Below are 13,271 nucleotides of genomic sequence, written 5' to 3' on the forward strand. Positions count from 1 at the left end.
ATATAGCTTGATATTGACCACAGGAATCCCATGAGAATGGTAACATTACCTCATAATGCCTATCTATGATACCTTTTCTCGTTTCTAAAGTAATACCTCAAGCACATGTCAATTGCATACTAAGGGATGATTTTGTGACTACAGCTTGCAAGCAAAGGTACGGTTCCATTTTAAAAAAAAGCTGACACCCAGTAGACAATGCCTGAACTTGCACCCTTGCAAATGGGTTATTTCCCATTTTTTCTCTACCCTTTAAAGCTTTTGAGATTTACAGGATCATTACATGGACCGGTACATAAATTAACCATCATTTGAAATTTAAAGAAAATTTGAAAACTAGTAGTTTTACACGATCAACACACCTTTTCAAATGGAACAAACTGTTTGTTACCATTGGTCAGCCTGCCTCCAAATTGTGCCCTAGGAACTGCAAACAGAAGAAGGGTCACAAGATGCTTTGGAATGGATTATAACCCGAGCTCCTGAAGCAAGCCTGCTGGGAGGAAATGAGGATAATGTCAAAATCTGATAACACAAGATTAAACTTTAGCAGCTACTTCTAGAATAGATTGGAGTCAACACTTAACTTTCTTCGATTTTGATCACCCTCTCCTCTCTGAAAGAATCGAGCTTCTTTGATTGTTTTTTACCTGAACCAGGCTCTGTGATTCTTTTACTGCCACCATTTGATGAGCTATCGTGTACTACTTGAGAACCATCAGCCCCGTTAGAGGAGTTTCTAGGTTTATCAAAAACAGGCGATCGCAAAGATTCACTGTGCGGTTGCTTGCTCAGGGAGGCTTTTGATCGTGGAATGCATTTTGAGCGTCCAGAGGTTGACTCTTCATTGTCTTCAACTGAATCTGGTTGTTTACACGTTCTGCAATTTAATTTATGTTTTTAATTAAGGTGAACAAAGAAATAAAGGTAGAATGTAGAACTATTTCCTGTGTTAAATATGCTTAGTATTCTTATTAAAAGAAGTCAATAAATAAAATTCATGCAGCTAATCCATAAATCCATGACCCCCACCTGAACTACCATTATTAGTACCGGAGGGGAGGGGGGGAGGACAAAGCCATCTTAATTCCTTCTTTTATTTTCCAATCAAACAAAAACAAATGTCGTGTCTCTATGAAAGGAAAGAACCGAAGTTGAAACAGGTGATCATAAATAGATTCATTTCACATCAGGATATTGTTCTATGCTCCACAGCAACTCAAACAAGTTCATCTTACGGCAGGATCAACTACCATGATGATAACCTAACAACATTACAATTGAACATTATACAAATAATAAACCGTAACATAATGACCCCGTATGACCCTTTGTTGTGCGGACCAACTATAAAACTAGAAAATTCTTCATGCAAAAAAAGCTTTGCGCTTTTGAATACCAGCACTCTAGGATGGCTTTTAATACAGTGGGACATTTAATGTGACCTAAATATTAACACCTAAAGTGCAGGGCAAGTAGTAAGTTTATAGATGGTACAGTTTTGCAAGTCCACATAAAGAAGAGATTTTTGCTCTACAAGTGATCAACATCCTGCAACATCCAACATTATAGGATCCCTCCAAACAATATGAAACTGAATAACAATAGTAAGAAAATCCAATGATTGACATTGTGACTTCTCTTTATCAAGCCTAGGGGCCAAGCCGAACACTCAAGCTTGATTCATATTAAAAGTTTGTTTGGCAGTGTGGTTGCGGTTGCTTTGCAAATAATTTTTTGTGCCAAAATACATGCCAATGATGTTTTTTTATTTTTTAAAAATCATTTTTGACATCAGCACATCAAAATGATTTGAAAATACTAAAAACATATTATTTTAAGTTAATAAAAAAATAAAAATAAAAATTCAATTTTTTTCAAAAACGCTTTTGAAACGCAAAAACAAACAGGCACGAGCTCAAGAATAGTTAGTTGACAACCTTATGCAATCCTAATTGTGACATCAAAGAATTTATTAGTAGTGTCTATTGGGCCTATTCTAAGGCCTAAAACAAAGTGGATCCAAGGGAAGTTCAATGGGTCTAGTTAAGAGGCTTAAGTTAAAAAGGTTTAAATCTGCTAGCCTGGACCTTTGTCTACTTTTCGGGTTATATCTGAAGCTACAGGAAAATTTAGGATGCTATTCAAGTTGGGTTGGAAACTAGTCATTTGTACCTTTCCAACTATATATGGTAGGCTCCCTAATTAATCCGGACAAGAGATGAAAAATATGTTTGAAGTTGGGTCTAGAATTTGCCAGAAAAGTGCGAAAACAGAAAAGACATTGTTTCCTTAAGAGTTTTGGATTTCATTCACTACAAGGAATCCTTAATGCTATTGAAAACTTGTGTGGCAGCCTCGAAGTTACTTATTTTACAAGGATACAATATCAAACAAGAAGAATTAATTGATCAGAAATTAATTCTTATTTTATAAGACTTCAGGCTTTTGTTCAACAAGGATTCTATAATAATTATTTCTCTTGGGTATTTTTCACTATCATTTGCAGCAAATAGTGAAAAATGATCTTAGACTATTGTTTTATTTATTTTTATTATTTTAATTAGTTTAGGCTTTATTTAAATTAGATGCATATCTAACCCATTAGTTTTAGGGTTTATATATAAATACTCTTATATAAAGATTTTTATGCAGTTGATGAATTTTTATCTAAGGTTTCCGCATATTGTATGCCTTTTTCTCATGTGGTTGAGTAATTATCATGATTGAACTTGCAAACTCTTTGAAGGATTGATCAACTTTATTATGATTTATATTTCTTGTTTGTGTCTCATTATAGGCGTAGAGTGGAGGTGATCAATTGCATATAACTTTGGATCTTCGAGGCAAGGTTCTTGTTGGGTCAAGTCACAAACTTTTCTTCAAACCTCAAATTAGCAATTTAAGAGACAATTCCGCATCAATTTGGTATCAGAACATGATTAATTTCAGGTTATATCTTTTTAATTTTCATCATTACAAGTAATTATAGGGTTTTTTTAGTTCCCATATCTAGGGTTTGTGTTCTTGTGTTTCTTAGTTTCTTTTTCTCTAGGGTTTCAGCTATTACAAAAAAATGATTGAATCTTGTTTAATATTTGTGGTGTTTTGGTGGAATCTTGATTAAAAAAAAGTCTTGATGTTGCCGGGAAAAAAAATTGCATACAAACAATAAATTGTATTCATCTTTGGACTTGAGAAATTCAGCAGCTCTTGAAAAAAAAAAAAAAGGAATCAAAATCTCAAATCTTGAAAGGATTCTTGAAGAAGCAATTTAGAAATTTTGGATCTTACATGAACTAGGGATTAGTTGAAACTTGTCTTGGAAATTCTTGGTAATCTTGAATGATTTCTAGCAAATTTGAGTAGAGAATAGAATTATCTTGCATCAATTTCTTTAGTTTCTTGATTACCTGCGTCAAATTTTTTATTTTCTTGAATTTCATAGTTTTTGTTGTTTTTTAATAATAATTCTTGCTTTTATTTCATGTCTTTGTTTTCATCATTATATTCGCACAAATTTACATTGCTCAAGGACTCAACATCAAACAAGAAGAATTAATTGGTCGGAAATTAATTCTTATTTTACAAGGCATCAAGCTTTTGTTCAACAAGGATTCTTCAACAATTATTTCTCTTAGGTATTTTTCACTATCATTTGTGGCAAATGGTGAAAAATAATCTTAGATTATTGTATTTATTTATTTTTATTATTTTAAACCTTATTTTAATTAGTTTGGGCTTTATTTAAATTGAGTGCATGTTTGACCTATTAGTTTTAAAATTTACATATAAATACTCTTATGTAAGGATTTTTATGTAGTTGATGAATTTTTATCTAAGGTTGCCACATATTGTATGGCTTTTTCTCTTGTGTGGCTGAGTGATTCTCATACTAAGTTCTTGATTCAATTGCAAACTCTTCGAAGGATTGATCAACTTCGTTGTGATTTATACTTCTCGCTCGCGTCTCGTTTTAAGTGTAGAGTGAGGGTAATTAATTGCTTATAACTTTGATTCTTAAAAGCAAGGTTCTTGTTAGGTTAAGTTGCAAACTTTTTTTCAAACCTCAAATTAGCAATTTAGGAGACAATTCCACATCAAAACATTAACCAGTTGTGTTAATTAGCCTAACAGAACTTTCAAATAATTAGTCAAGAGGGTAGTCAACTTAGGTTCTGAAGCGTGTCAATCTTTCTGAACACCTGTCTTGTAAGATTTTCAACCATCCACAAACTGGTTAACAAGCCTAATTGTTGAAGCTAATATGACCCCAATTAAAGTCATCATTCAACAAGCCAAACCTTAGTTTGTGCATACTCCTATTGCAAAATATGCAAGAATGTCGTGTATTAACTCCTTAGGTAACACAACAACCAACCAGCAGCAAGAGATCCTCGAGGGAGGGCAAAAAATCCAGCAGATTTAAATGTTATGCATAGAATTTAAAACTAAAAGAGTTGAAAAAGGTTAACCTGTCTGCATTGAAGGAAGAAGAACGCTTCAGGCTAGGATGTCCATCTCCTTCCTTGAGCATTTTTGTCTCTATCAAGCTCCCACTGAAATACTCCTTTTCTTCCAATCTGAGGCCCATCATCCTCGGATTCTCTGACAAGCAATCAAGCTCTCCTAACATCATAGAAGTAGAGAACAATGGAGAAGGAAGTTTTGAATGAGAAAACCTCGGCCTGTAGGTTGGAACTAGTCCAAAACTGTGATCTTTCACTGAAATTGACCCACAGGATATCAATTGCATTAACATATTAGTGGCCTTGAGCCTTGCATTGTTTGGCATTCGAATATCTTCCTCTTCAAGGATTCTAAAACTGTTGATTTTATTAACATCAGCTCTAATAAGAGACTCCAAAGTTTCAGTCTTCCCGCCCGATGATGATGCACTAGAGGAAGATGGGGGAGGGGAAACTGAATTCTCGCATATCTCGGAATTTTCCTTCACGTGTGGAAGTCGATTTTGATCATTCTCATTGCATTCCTGTTCCAGAGAACCGTCATCAGTCGAAACACCCCTTGAGCAAGTTTCTCGGGATTTAGGTCTGCTTACATTTTCCTCAGTCTGTGTTGAAGCATTTGCGAATCCATCACTCTTGTAAACCTTGTATTCTGTCAAGCTAAGAGAGCTATTCCATGAAGAATTCTTTCCAACTGTAGACTCTGGAGACACGCCAGAGGAGCCAGGACGTTGCTGTGGAGGGGATACTTCATCTTCCTGAGAATGCTTTGTTTCCTTTCCATTCAAACTTGCAGACGATGAGGAATCATCTTGACTTCTAGAAGATGCGGGTTCTGGCAATAGTTTCAGATTTTGCATTTTTATGGTTCCAGCAGGAGCGACGCGATCTGTGGAGATTAATTCAAGCTCTCAGCCCTTCAACATATCCTTCATGTTATAAAACAACAACTAACCCATCACTTAAATTGATTTAAATAACCCACCTGAATTAGATTCTTCAAAGAGTTCAGAACCTTTGAGAACATATTCACTTCCATGAGCAGGAAGAATTAAATCATCCTCGCAAAGGTCATGCCATACAAATCCATTCTTATAGCTTCTGCAGTCAACAACAGAAACAAAAACAAACAAACAAACAAACACAAGGAAATGTAAGGTAAACGCAGCTATAAACTAACCAAAACGCTTATTCTACTAAATTTAGAGAACAGAAAAAAAAAAAAAAAAAAAAAGCAACCCACAATTTTTTTCAACAAAAGAAATTAAAGATTTCAATTATTTCATGATTTTCAAATCAAACAGTCCATAATACTAAAAACAGAAGAAAGACAGTAACTTTGACCTCTTAGAAGACCAAGAATACAAAGAAGTCATCCCTCTGCCTCTCAATACATTAAGCCTCTCAATCACATCTGCAACATCACATCACATCACTTCACATTACATTCAATCTCAAAATCAAAAACAAAAACAAAACAAAACAAAACAAACCCAGTTCAAAAAAACTCACTAAAATACCTCTAAGGTAGAGACCATCAGGTGAAGCAAGAGGGACTTCAATGAAATGAGGGTGCTCAAGCTGACGATTTCTACAGAGATAATAAACAACAGGGACTTTACGATTCTGTTGTTGATACTTTGGTGACCTCTCTGTCCACACTTTTGCTCTCTCTGGACTTACTTGCCTGTTGTACTTCTTCATTGTCATCGTCTCCATTATCACATCAAAACCCTTAACAAAAATTCTGAAACTTGGCAATCCTGAGAGTATCTGGTAGCAGTCAAAGAGATACAAAATCTTTATGGTGTTTAACAGTGATGGTGACTCTATAAAGAGAAACTACAGGGAAGAAATGTCGTTTTAGCTTCTTACTTTCTGCTCGTACTTTTTTTTGGCTAATTCGATAGAGGCAGAGAGAGAGAGAGAGAGAGAGAGAGAGAGAGAGAGCTGGGAGCTAAGAACAAGACTGCTGGGTTTTTTTTTTGTGGTTGCCTTTTTAATGCTTTACCCAGTCTGTCTTCTTGTTTTCTTTTACCCCCTCGTGGAAGCAGAATCAAATTTAAGGGGGGGAGGGGGGATTAATTATAACTTAGTCACTGTAATCTAGTAACAATAATTAAACAGTCCTCGTGATTTCATAAACTGTATATTTAACTCCTATTTTTTAAATTTCTTTTTGTTCCCACGTTAGGTTATCGTAGATAGGAATGAGAATAAATATCTATACTCAAACTTGAATAAAAAAATAATTATCCAAGCTTAACCCAAACCTGGTAGGGTATTGATTTTTTATCCTCAATCCAAATGCTATAATTTTATAACAATTTAGTATATAATTAGTTCGGTATATATATATAATTTTTTAAAAACTTTAAAGCTATTTATATATTTTAGGTTAAGTCGGGTAGAATAATACCTATCATAAACTTAAAACTTGACTCTTTTTTTTTTTTTCCTGAATCCAATTTGGTTTCAAAGTTTCATATGTATTCGGATCGGTTCAAGTAAATAACCATCAAATTTAAATAAAATTATCATTCCTATTTGTTGAGATAGCTTGCATATGTCATAGAACACTAAATCTTTCTCTGAATGGTTTAAAGTTCATTCCCCGCACTGGCATGATGCATTCAAATTTTTTTAATAAATTCTTATATATGTTGGTATTAATGTTTGAATCCAAAAAATCAATAAATAAAGCAAAACTTCTTAACCATTATTAAATCCATTTATAATTGGATAAATTTTATCTGTTTCGTGTTTTTTTAATTAATTTTGATTTTTTTAAAAAATAGAAAAAAGGAAGAATTAATAGATAGGATGGAGAGATTAATGAGAAAATAAGTTATTTTTTGAAACAGATTACTATTAAATAAAGCATGATCATCACTGGTCGAATGATAATTTCATAACTTTTATATTACATAAAAACATATTTATTTGCTTTGATAAATTATGGAAAACAAGTTATTAACTCAATTCAAGAACATGTATGCATTGATATTAATTTTAGATTTCATATCTTTAAACATTCGGATTTCATATTTGTTAGTGTTGTTATGCTTCTATAAAGATCATTTAATCCGAGATGTAGAATTCAACACATTAATTAATTAAGATCCGAAATGATTATTCAAACTATACAAAAAAAGACAAAAAAAAAAAATTGGTTTCACATGAATTCCAAGAATTATTGATTAGACCACCTTCCACAATGTTTAAAAAAAAAAAAAGCAATGAAGAATGATAATGAAGCATCTTTCAATTGAGTGTTCGTCAGAGTATAATGATATGTTGGCAATATAAAAAAAAAAAAAAATGTTTGATTACAGTTATTTTTTAAATTATTTTTTATTTAAAAATATATTAAAATAATATTTTTTTATTTTTAAAAATTATTCTTTATATTAATATACTAACATAATCTAAAACATCAAAAAATATTAATTTAAAATAAATAAATAAAATAAAAATTAATTTTTTTTTAAATCAACAAACAGGTTTTAATTGCAACGAGTTAGGTGAGGTTGTCATGTTTTATTCAGGCATTTTTTATATTAAAAGTGAGCAATCATTTGTTTTCCTTCTTTCTTATATCATCAAACCCTATTTTGTGGACTGCATGTCTTGTGCTAAGCAATCATAAATCATGAACTCTTCGTTTAGATTGCTTTGGCCTGCTAAATACATCTTCTTATGCAGTCATTCCTGCTGAATACTTATCCATTACCTAGACAAAACTTTGTTTACGTGATGAGATTTGGCCCGTGACAACCTACCTACCAAGTAAAATAATCTAATTTTTTTCTAATATTCATCGAACATTATTACAAAACAAGAAATCATTATAAAAATTAAATAAATAAATCATTCATGCAAACCCGGCCTTGACTAGTTTGAACATAAATTCTAGATTTTTCAATGAGCATCCAAGATGGAAATCCAGGGTCATCATCTCCTTATATTCTAGCTATGAAAAAAATCATCTAAAAGTTGTACATATATCAATCATTATTAATTTTGATTATAAGGGAAGATCCCATCAATATTAATATCATATATAGATTTATGTAGGGTCATTTTCTATAAACACGTAAATTCTCCATCAACATTTAATGTCATGTAAAGAGATACTTACAATCAATATTATTATTGACTGCAAGGGTCTTTCTTTTACTTTGATATGAAAAAAAAAATACCTACAACTCCTCGGGTAAAAAAAAAAAATCAAGATTATAAATACTCTCTAAATGATCTAGGAAAGAGATTCATCGTCTTCACTTTCTTACAAGCTTATTATGAGCATTTATTATATATAAACTAAGAGCAAAGCTTTTTTTTTCTTATAATTTAATAGTCATTTACTACAACTCTTTATAATAAAATTATTAATTTAATTATTCAGATGATTTTAAAAATCCAAAAAAAAATTATTTGTGTAAGAAATCCAACCTTCGTTACCAACCTCTTGAATTGTCTAGTTATAAAAAATAGAAGATAAATATGAGAATAGGTGATCATCCATCATCCAAACATGATAAAAAAAATAATTTTTCTATTTGGAGCATCATCAAGTGTGAATTGATAGAATCTCTTAACTGTCTACAACAATAAACACATAAAAGAGTGACATGTTTAGTGTCAATTACATTTGCTGCGAAATTGACAAAAATCAAAGATTCAAGACTCGATTAACACGTTATTTGCAAATTTTCACGGGAACTATTTCTCCAGCCATGTTTTTATGCTTTTTGGCTATGAAATAAATGATCATCAAATTGCATTCAAGACACCCTTTCTCAAATTTAGTAATAACCTTTTCATTGACCATCTTTTTAGTTCCTAGCACATGCAACGCAGCTGAGTAGACGGCGACCCTAGTCAGTTGGTATTTTGTATATAGTAATAAAAGTGATTATTTTCAGTTTTTATATAAAAAAAATAATAATTAAATTAAAAATATTTTTTTAAAAAAAAAACTGAAACCAGTTTGAACTAGCCAGTTTTGGTTTTTTTTTGAGACAAAAACCGGTTCAAACCGGTTTTAAATTTTTTCGATTTGGCTCAGTTTTTCCAGTTTTGGTTCAGTTTTTTTCCGGTTTTTTTTTAAGTTCGGTTCAGTTTTTTTGTTTTAGTTTAGTTTTTTCGGTTTTAGACTTATAAAACTGAAACCGAACCAAACCGATCAGTTTTTTTAAAATTTTAATCATTTTAATTGGTTTTTTTTCACGGTTCGGTTTTTTCAGTTTTATCGATGTAATCAGTTTTTCAGTTTTTTTCTCACCCTAATACCTATACAATATGGCTGAAAACCCTTTTCCAATTTTCCTTGCTTTTGTTGTTTGCTTAACACTTTATTGTTTGCATGTGCCTAAAAAAACAAAATCTATTACTTCTATACACGTGAAAGAGAGCAAATTAAAGTATAGAGATGACCTTTTCTTTCGCTTTCTCATTCAGTTTCTCTCGGTTACTATTTTGTTTTTTTTTTTCTTTTATCATTTTTTTACTGCCATAAGGTTTTCGTTTAAGTTATTTATTTAGTTTTTCGGGTCTTTAAAAAAATCTAAAAAAGGATTTAAAATCTATCAAATAACTTGGCTTTAAGATAGTATTTGATTAGTGTTAACGACATAAAATATACATATAATAATAAATAGAAATATGTTTGGTTGCAAGAAAATGTCTCGAAGACCATTTTTAAGTAAATTTTTGTCCCTTTTAAAACATGAAGTATAAAAAAACGTGTTCTTTTTATTAGTTTTTTCTGTCAGTAACCAAATGTTATATAAATAATATTTTAAATATATAATTTGTGGAAAAAACATTATTTGTGATAATTATGCAATAAAGTTACATGGGCCGTGTGAAAATAAATTTAAATGACAGGATGGTAAATTAAATTAATTCATAATAAAGCACTATAATTTCTCAAAAACAAGGATGCAAACAAAGTTTTACCCGTAAAGATATAATGTTTGCTGTGTCAAAGTGGGGTTTGTTATCGTGGATCTACGCTTCTAATTTTTAATTTTTTTAAAAAAATATTAAATTGATATTTTTTTACTTTAATATGTTAATATAAAAAATATTATTTTAATATATTTTTAATTAAAAAATACTTTTAAAAAATAAATTATATTAACATTATTAATCTAAAGCATGAGAAAAATACTATGCAACTCCGCAATGTTTTTCCTATTTCCCCCTATATTATTATTATTATTATTATATAAATATATTTTAGCTGTTATTTAGTACCTATAATCAAAATTGTGTGGGTAAACATTATGCAGCTATATTATTTACCTCTTCATGTCTTGCTTGTTCACCTATCTTTTTAGATTTGCTATAAATTTAAGAAAGAAAAATTTAAACTTGGTTGAATTCATGGATTCAAGTTTATTCTAAATAAACTAAAATATATGAGGTGAATACTTGTGCAGCCACATTATTTATCCCTTCATATTTTACCGTAGATGACATTGTTTTTTTTTTTTTTGAATTTGCTATAAAATTAAGAGAAAAAAAATATTAAACCCGGTTGAGCTCATGGTCTTGGTCCACCCTAGATAAATAAAAGCGTGTGAGGTGTACGCTATGCAAACATATTGTTCACTCCCTCGTATTTTACTGTGAACGTCACTGATCATTATCTTTTTTTAAAAGGTTTTGCTATAAATTTAAAGGGAAAATGTGTGAGGTGAATGCATGCAACCACATTATTCACCCTCTTATGTTTTACCATATTGTTTACATTTTTTTTTTAAGGTTTGCTATAAATTTAAGGAAAAAAAAATATTAAATCAATTGAGTTCATGGTCTGGGTTCATCCCATAAATTTTACTGCAGGTGACATTATTCATTTTTTTTTGTTTAAGAAAAAATATTTTATTTCCTAATTGCTTTTATTTTTTTAAATTAATCTTAATAATAATGTTATTTATATTTATTTCCTTTCTCTCTTTTATGTTATTTAGAAAATTTAATGATTATTTTTTAATTATATTTAGAAGGTTTTTTCTAATTAATCTATATTTTTCTAATTTTTTATATAGATGAATTTTTTTTTAAAAAATTTAATAATATTTTTAATATGTATAGCCTTACATATTATTTTTTTTTATTTTTTTAATTAATTTAATATTTATTTATTTATTTTTATTATCATTTAAATTAATAAAAAATTTATTTTAATTAACAAAAACAACTGCATAAATGTTAACATCTTCTTCTCTTTCTTCTTGTGCTAATAGAGACTCTAACCGTTACCTGAAAAAAAAATCACACAAGCAGTTCGTTTTATTTTCTCTTTTGATTATGTTCTTTAAGTTATGTTTCTCAATCAATTTCTTCTTCGTCTTCGTCTTCGTCTTTTTCTTCTTCTTTTTCACAAATGGTTCCTGATTTGGCTGGTTGTCTTCCAAGGCTAAGAGAAACGACAGAAATTTTGCTGGGTTTGTTGGTTGGAGGAAATGCAGCGTCAGTTATATGGGTCACGGCTGGAAATGAAGGGGATGGAAGTTGGTTCCTCTGTTGTCGTGACTGTCATGGGTTGGAGGAGCTACCACCATGGGAGATGTTGACAATGGGTGTCGTGTCTGTCGGAGAAAGGAAGTTGGATAAACTGGAATTCATGCTTCTTTCTTTTTACCATGATTTTTCTTCTCTTTATTTATTCTCTCTATAGGCTATAGCTGCTGCTGTTACCACGTGGGAGAGAACAAATGGTTAACCAAAGCTGCTGGCGCTGGCTTGCATTGCAATGGTGGGTAAGGCAGCTGTTGATGGCTCTACTCACAATGACCGACAGTGATAACAATGGATAAGAAAGGGGGAGAGCTTTTTCAACAGTACTGATAGAGGAAGAGAGAGAGGCTGTTGATTTGTGTTTTGGTTTTAGCTTTTCTTTGGTTTATGAAGCTGACAAATGGTCTTGTGAAGGACTGGGCTGATTTTGGGTAATGACTGAAATTGAGGAGAAAAGTAGACGGGTTATGTTGAAAAGGGGAGGCTTAACCGGCGATGGGTGCTAGACAGTGGAGCTCGTAGCGTCTCTCTAGTTAATGGTTGTGAAAGGGAAGGTGGCTATGGTGGGTGATGAATGACTTTTTTTTGGTTCTTTCTTGTTTTCAGAGAGAGAAAGCACGTGAGGGAGAGAGATTCTTTTTTTAATGTGTACTGGAGAGTGAGGAGGGAGCCTGGTTTTTTGGTGTCTGTTGAGACAGTGTGGAAAAATGATTTTTGACCTTTTCTCTTCTTTTGTTTTTTTGATCTCCCCTTATAAAATTCTCAACCCTTTATTTTTGGTAGCACATTCACTCAATTTATATTGTAATTTCTTTGGCTTAACATAGTGAATTGTTTTTAAATGCCAAAACAAGAAAAAAAAATAGAAAATGGTTAGACCCAAAGCTTGCTCTTAGATAACTAGTTAGGGGCGCGAGAGTATAGAAGTTAAACTCATGTGTCTCTCCTACTTTATTTATTTATTTTTATTAAAGGAGCATCTTTTTAGGATGTTAAAATGGTTGGAAACTATGAGTGTGATTGTTTCGGAAAAGTGGTTTTTAAAATTTTTTATGTATTTGTTTGTTATTAAAAAAATTAGTTAATAAAAAAATATTTTTTGATTAACAAAAAACACTTTCTTATTAAATAAAAATTTGGCTTGATTTTCAGAAAAGTATTTTCTTTTTATTCTGGGCGGAAAACACTTTACAGAAGTTGTGAAAAATTTAGAAATATCATATTATTTGCTGATTATATCAAATTTGATCCTTAAATTTTTTATTGCTA

General features: G+C 31.1%; 1 protein-coding gene across 4 annotated transcripts; it reads right to left on the reverse strand.

Annotated features, from left to right (window-relative positions):
- Positions 1-208: 208 nt before the first annotated feature.
- On the reverse strand, positions 209-6,488 carry LOC118034780 (protein SOSEKI 3). Of its 4 annotated transcripts, none has more exons than XM_073411294.1 (7): positions 6,345-6,488; positions 5,990-6,242; positions 5,814-5,883; positions 5,455-5,570; positions 4,476-5,358; positions 588-880; positions 209-496 (listed from the first exon to the last, which is right to left on the reverse strand). In XM_073411294.1, the coding sequence occupies exons 2-7, from the start codon at positions 6,186-6,188 to the stop codon at positions 468-470; spliced, it is 1,590 nt and encodes a 529-aa protein (XP_073267395.1). In that variant the 5' UTR covers positions 6,189-6,242; positions 6,345-6,488; the 3' UTR covers positions 209-467. The 4 variants fall into 4 exon arrangements, with proteins under 4 accessions (XP_073267395.1, XP_073267397.1, XP_034896073.1 ...); XM_073411296.1 differs by having other exon boundaries at positions 4,476-4,993; positions 5,063-5,358; positions 5,990-6,488; XM_035040182.2 differs by having other exon boundaries at positions 209-525; positions 651-880; positions 5,990-6,488.
- Positions 6,489-13,271: the final 6,783 nt, after the last annotated feature.

This window comes from Populus alba, chromosome 9, assembly GCF_005239225.2.
Source record: "Populus alba chromosome 9, ASM523922v2, whole genome shotgun sequence".
NCBI lineage: Eukaryota > Viridiplantae > Streptophyta > Magnoliopsida > Malpighiales > Salicaceae > Populus > Populus alba.

Excerpts from the sequence above, each read along its gene's own strand:
- LOC118034780 (XM_073411294.1), bottom strand. The coding sequence starts at position 6,188 with ATGGAGACGATGACAATGAAGAAGTACAACAGGCAAGTAAGTCCAGAG. Across the intron at positions 5,884-5,989 it reads TGATGGTCTCTACCTTAGAG|ATGTGATTGAGAGGCTTAAT; the intron begins GTATTTTAGTGA and ends GTGATGTTGCAG. Across the intron at positions 5,571-5,813 it reads TATTCTTGGTCTTCTAAGAG|AAGCTATAAGAATGGATTTG; the intron begins GTCAAAGTTACT and ends TGTTGACTGCAG.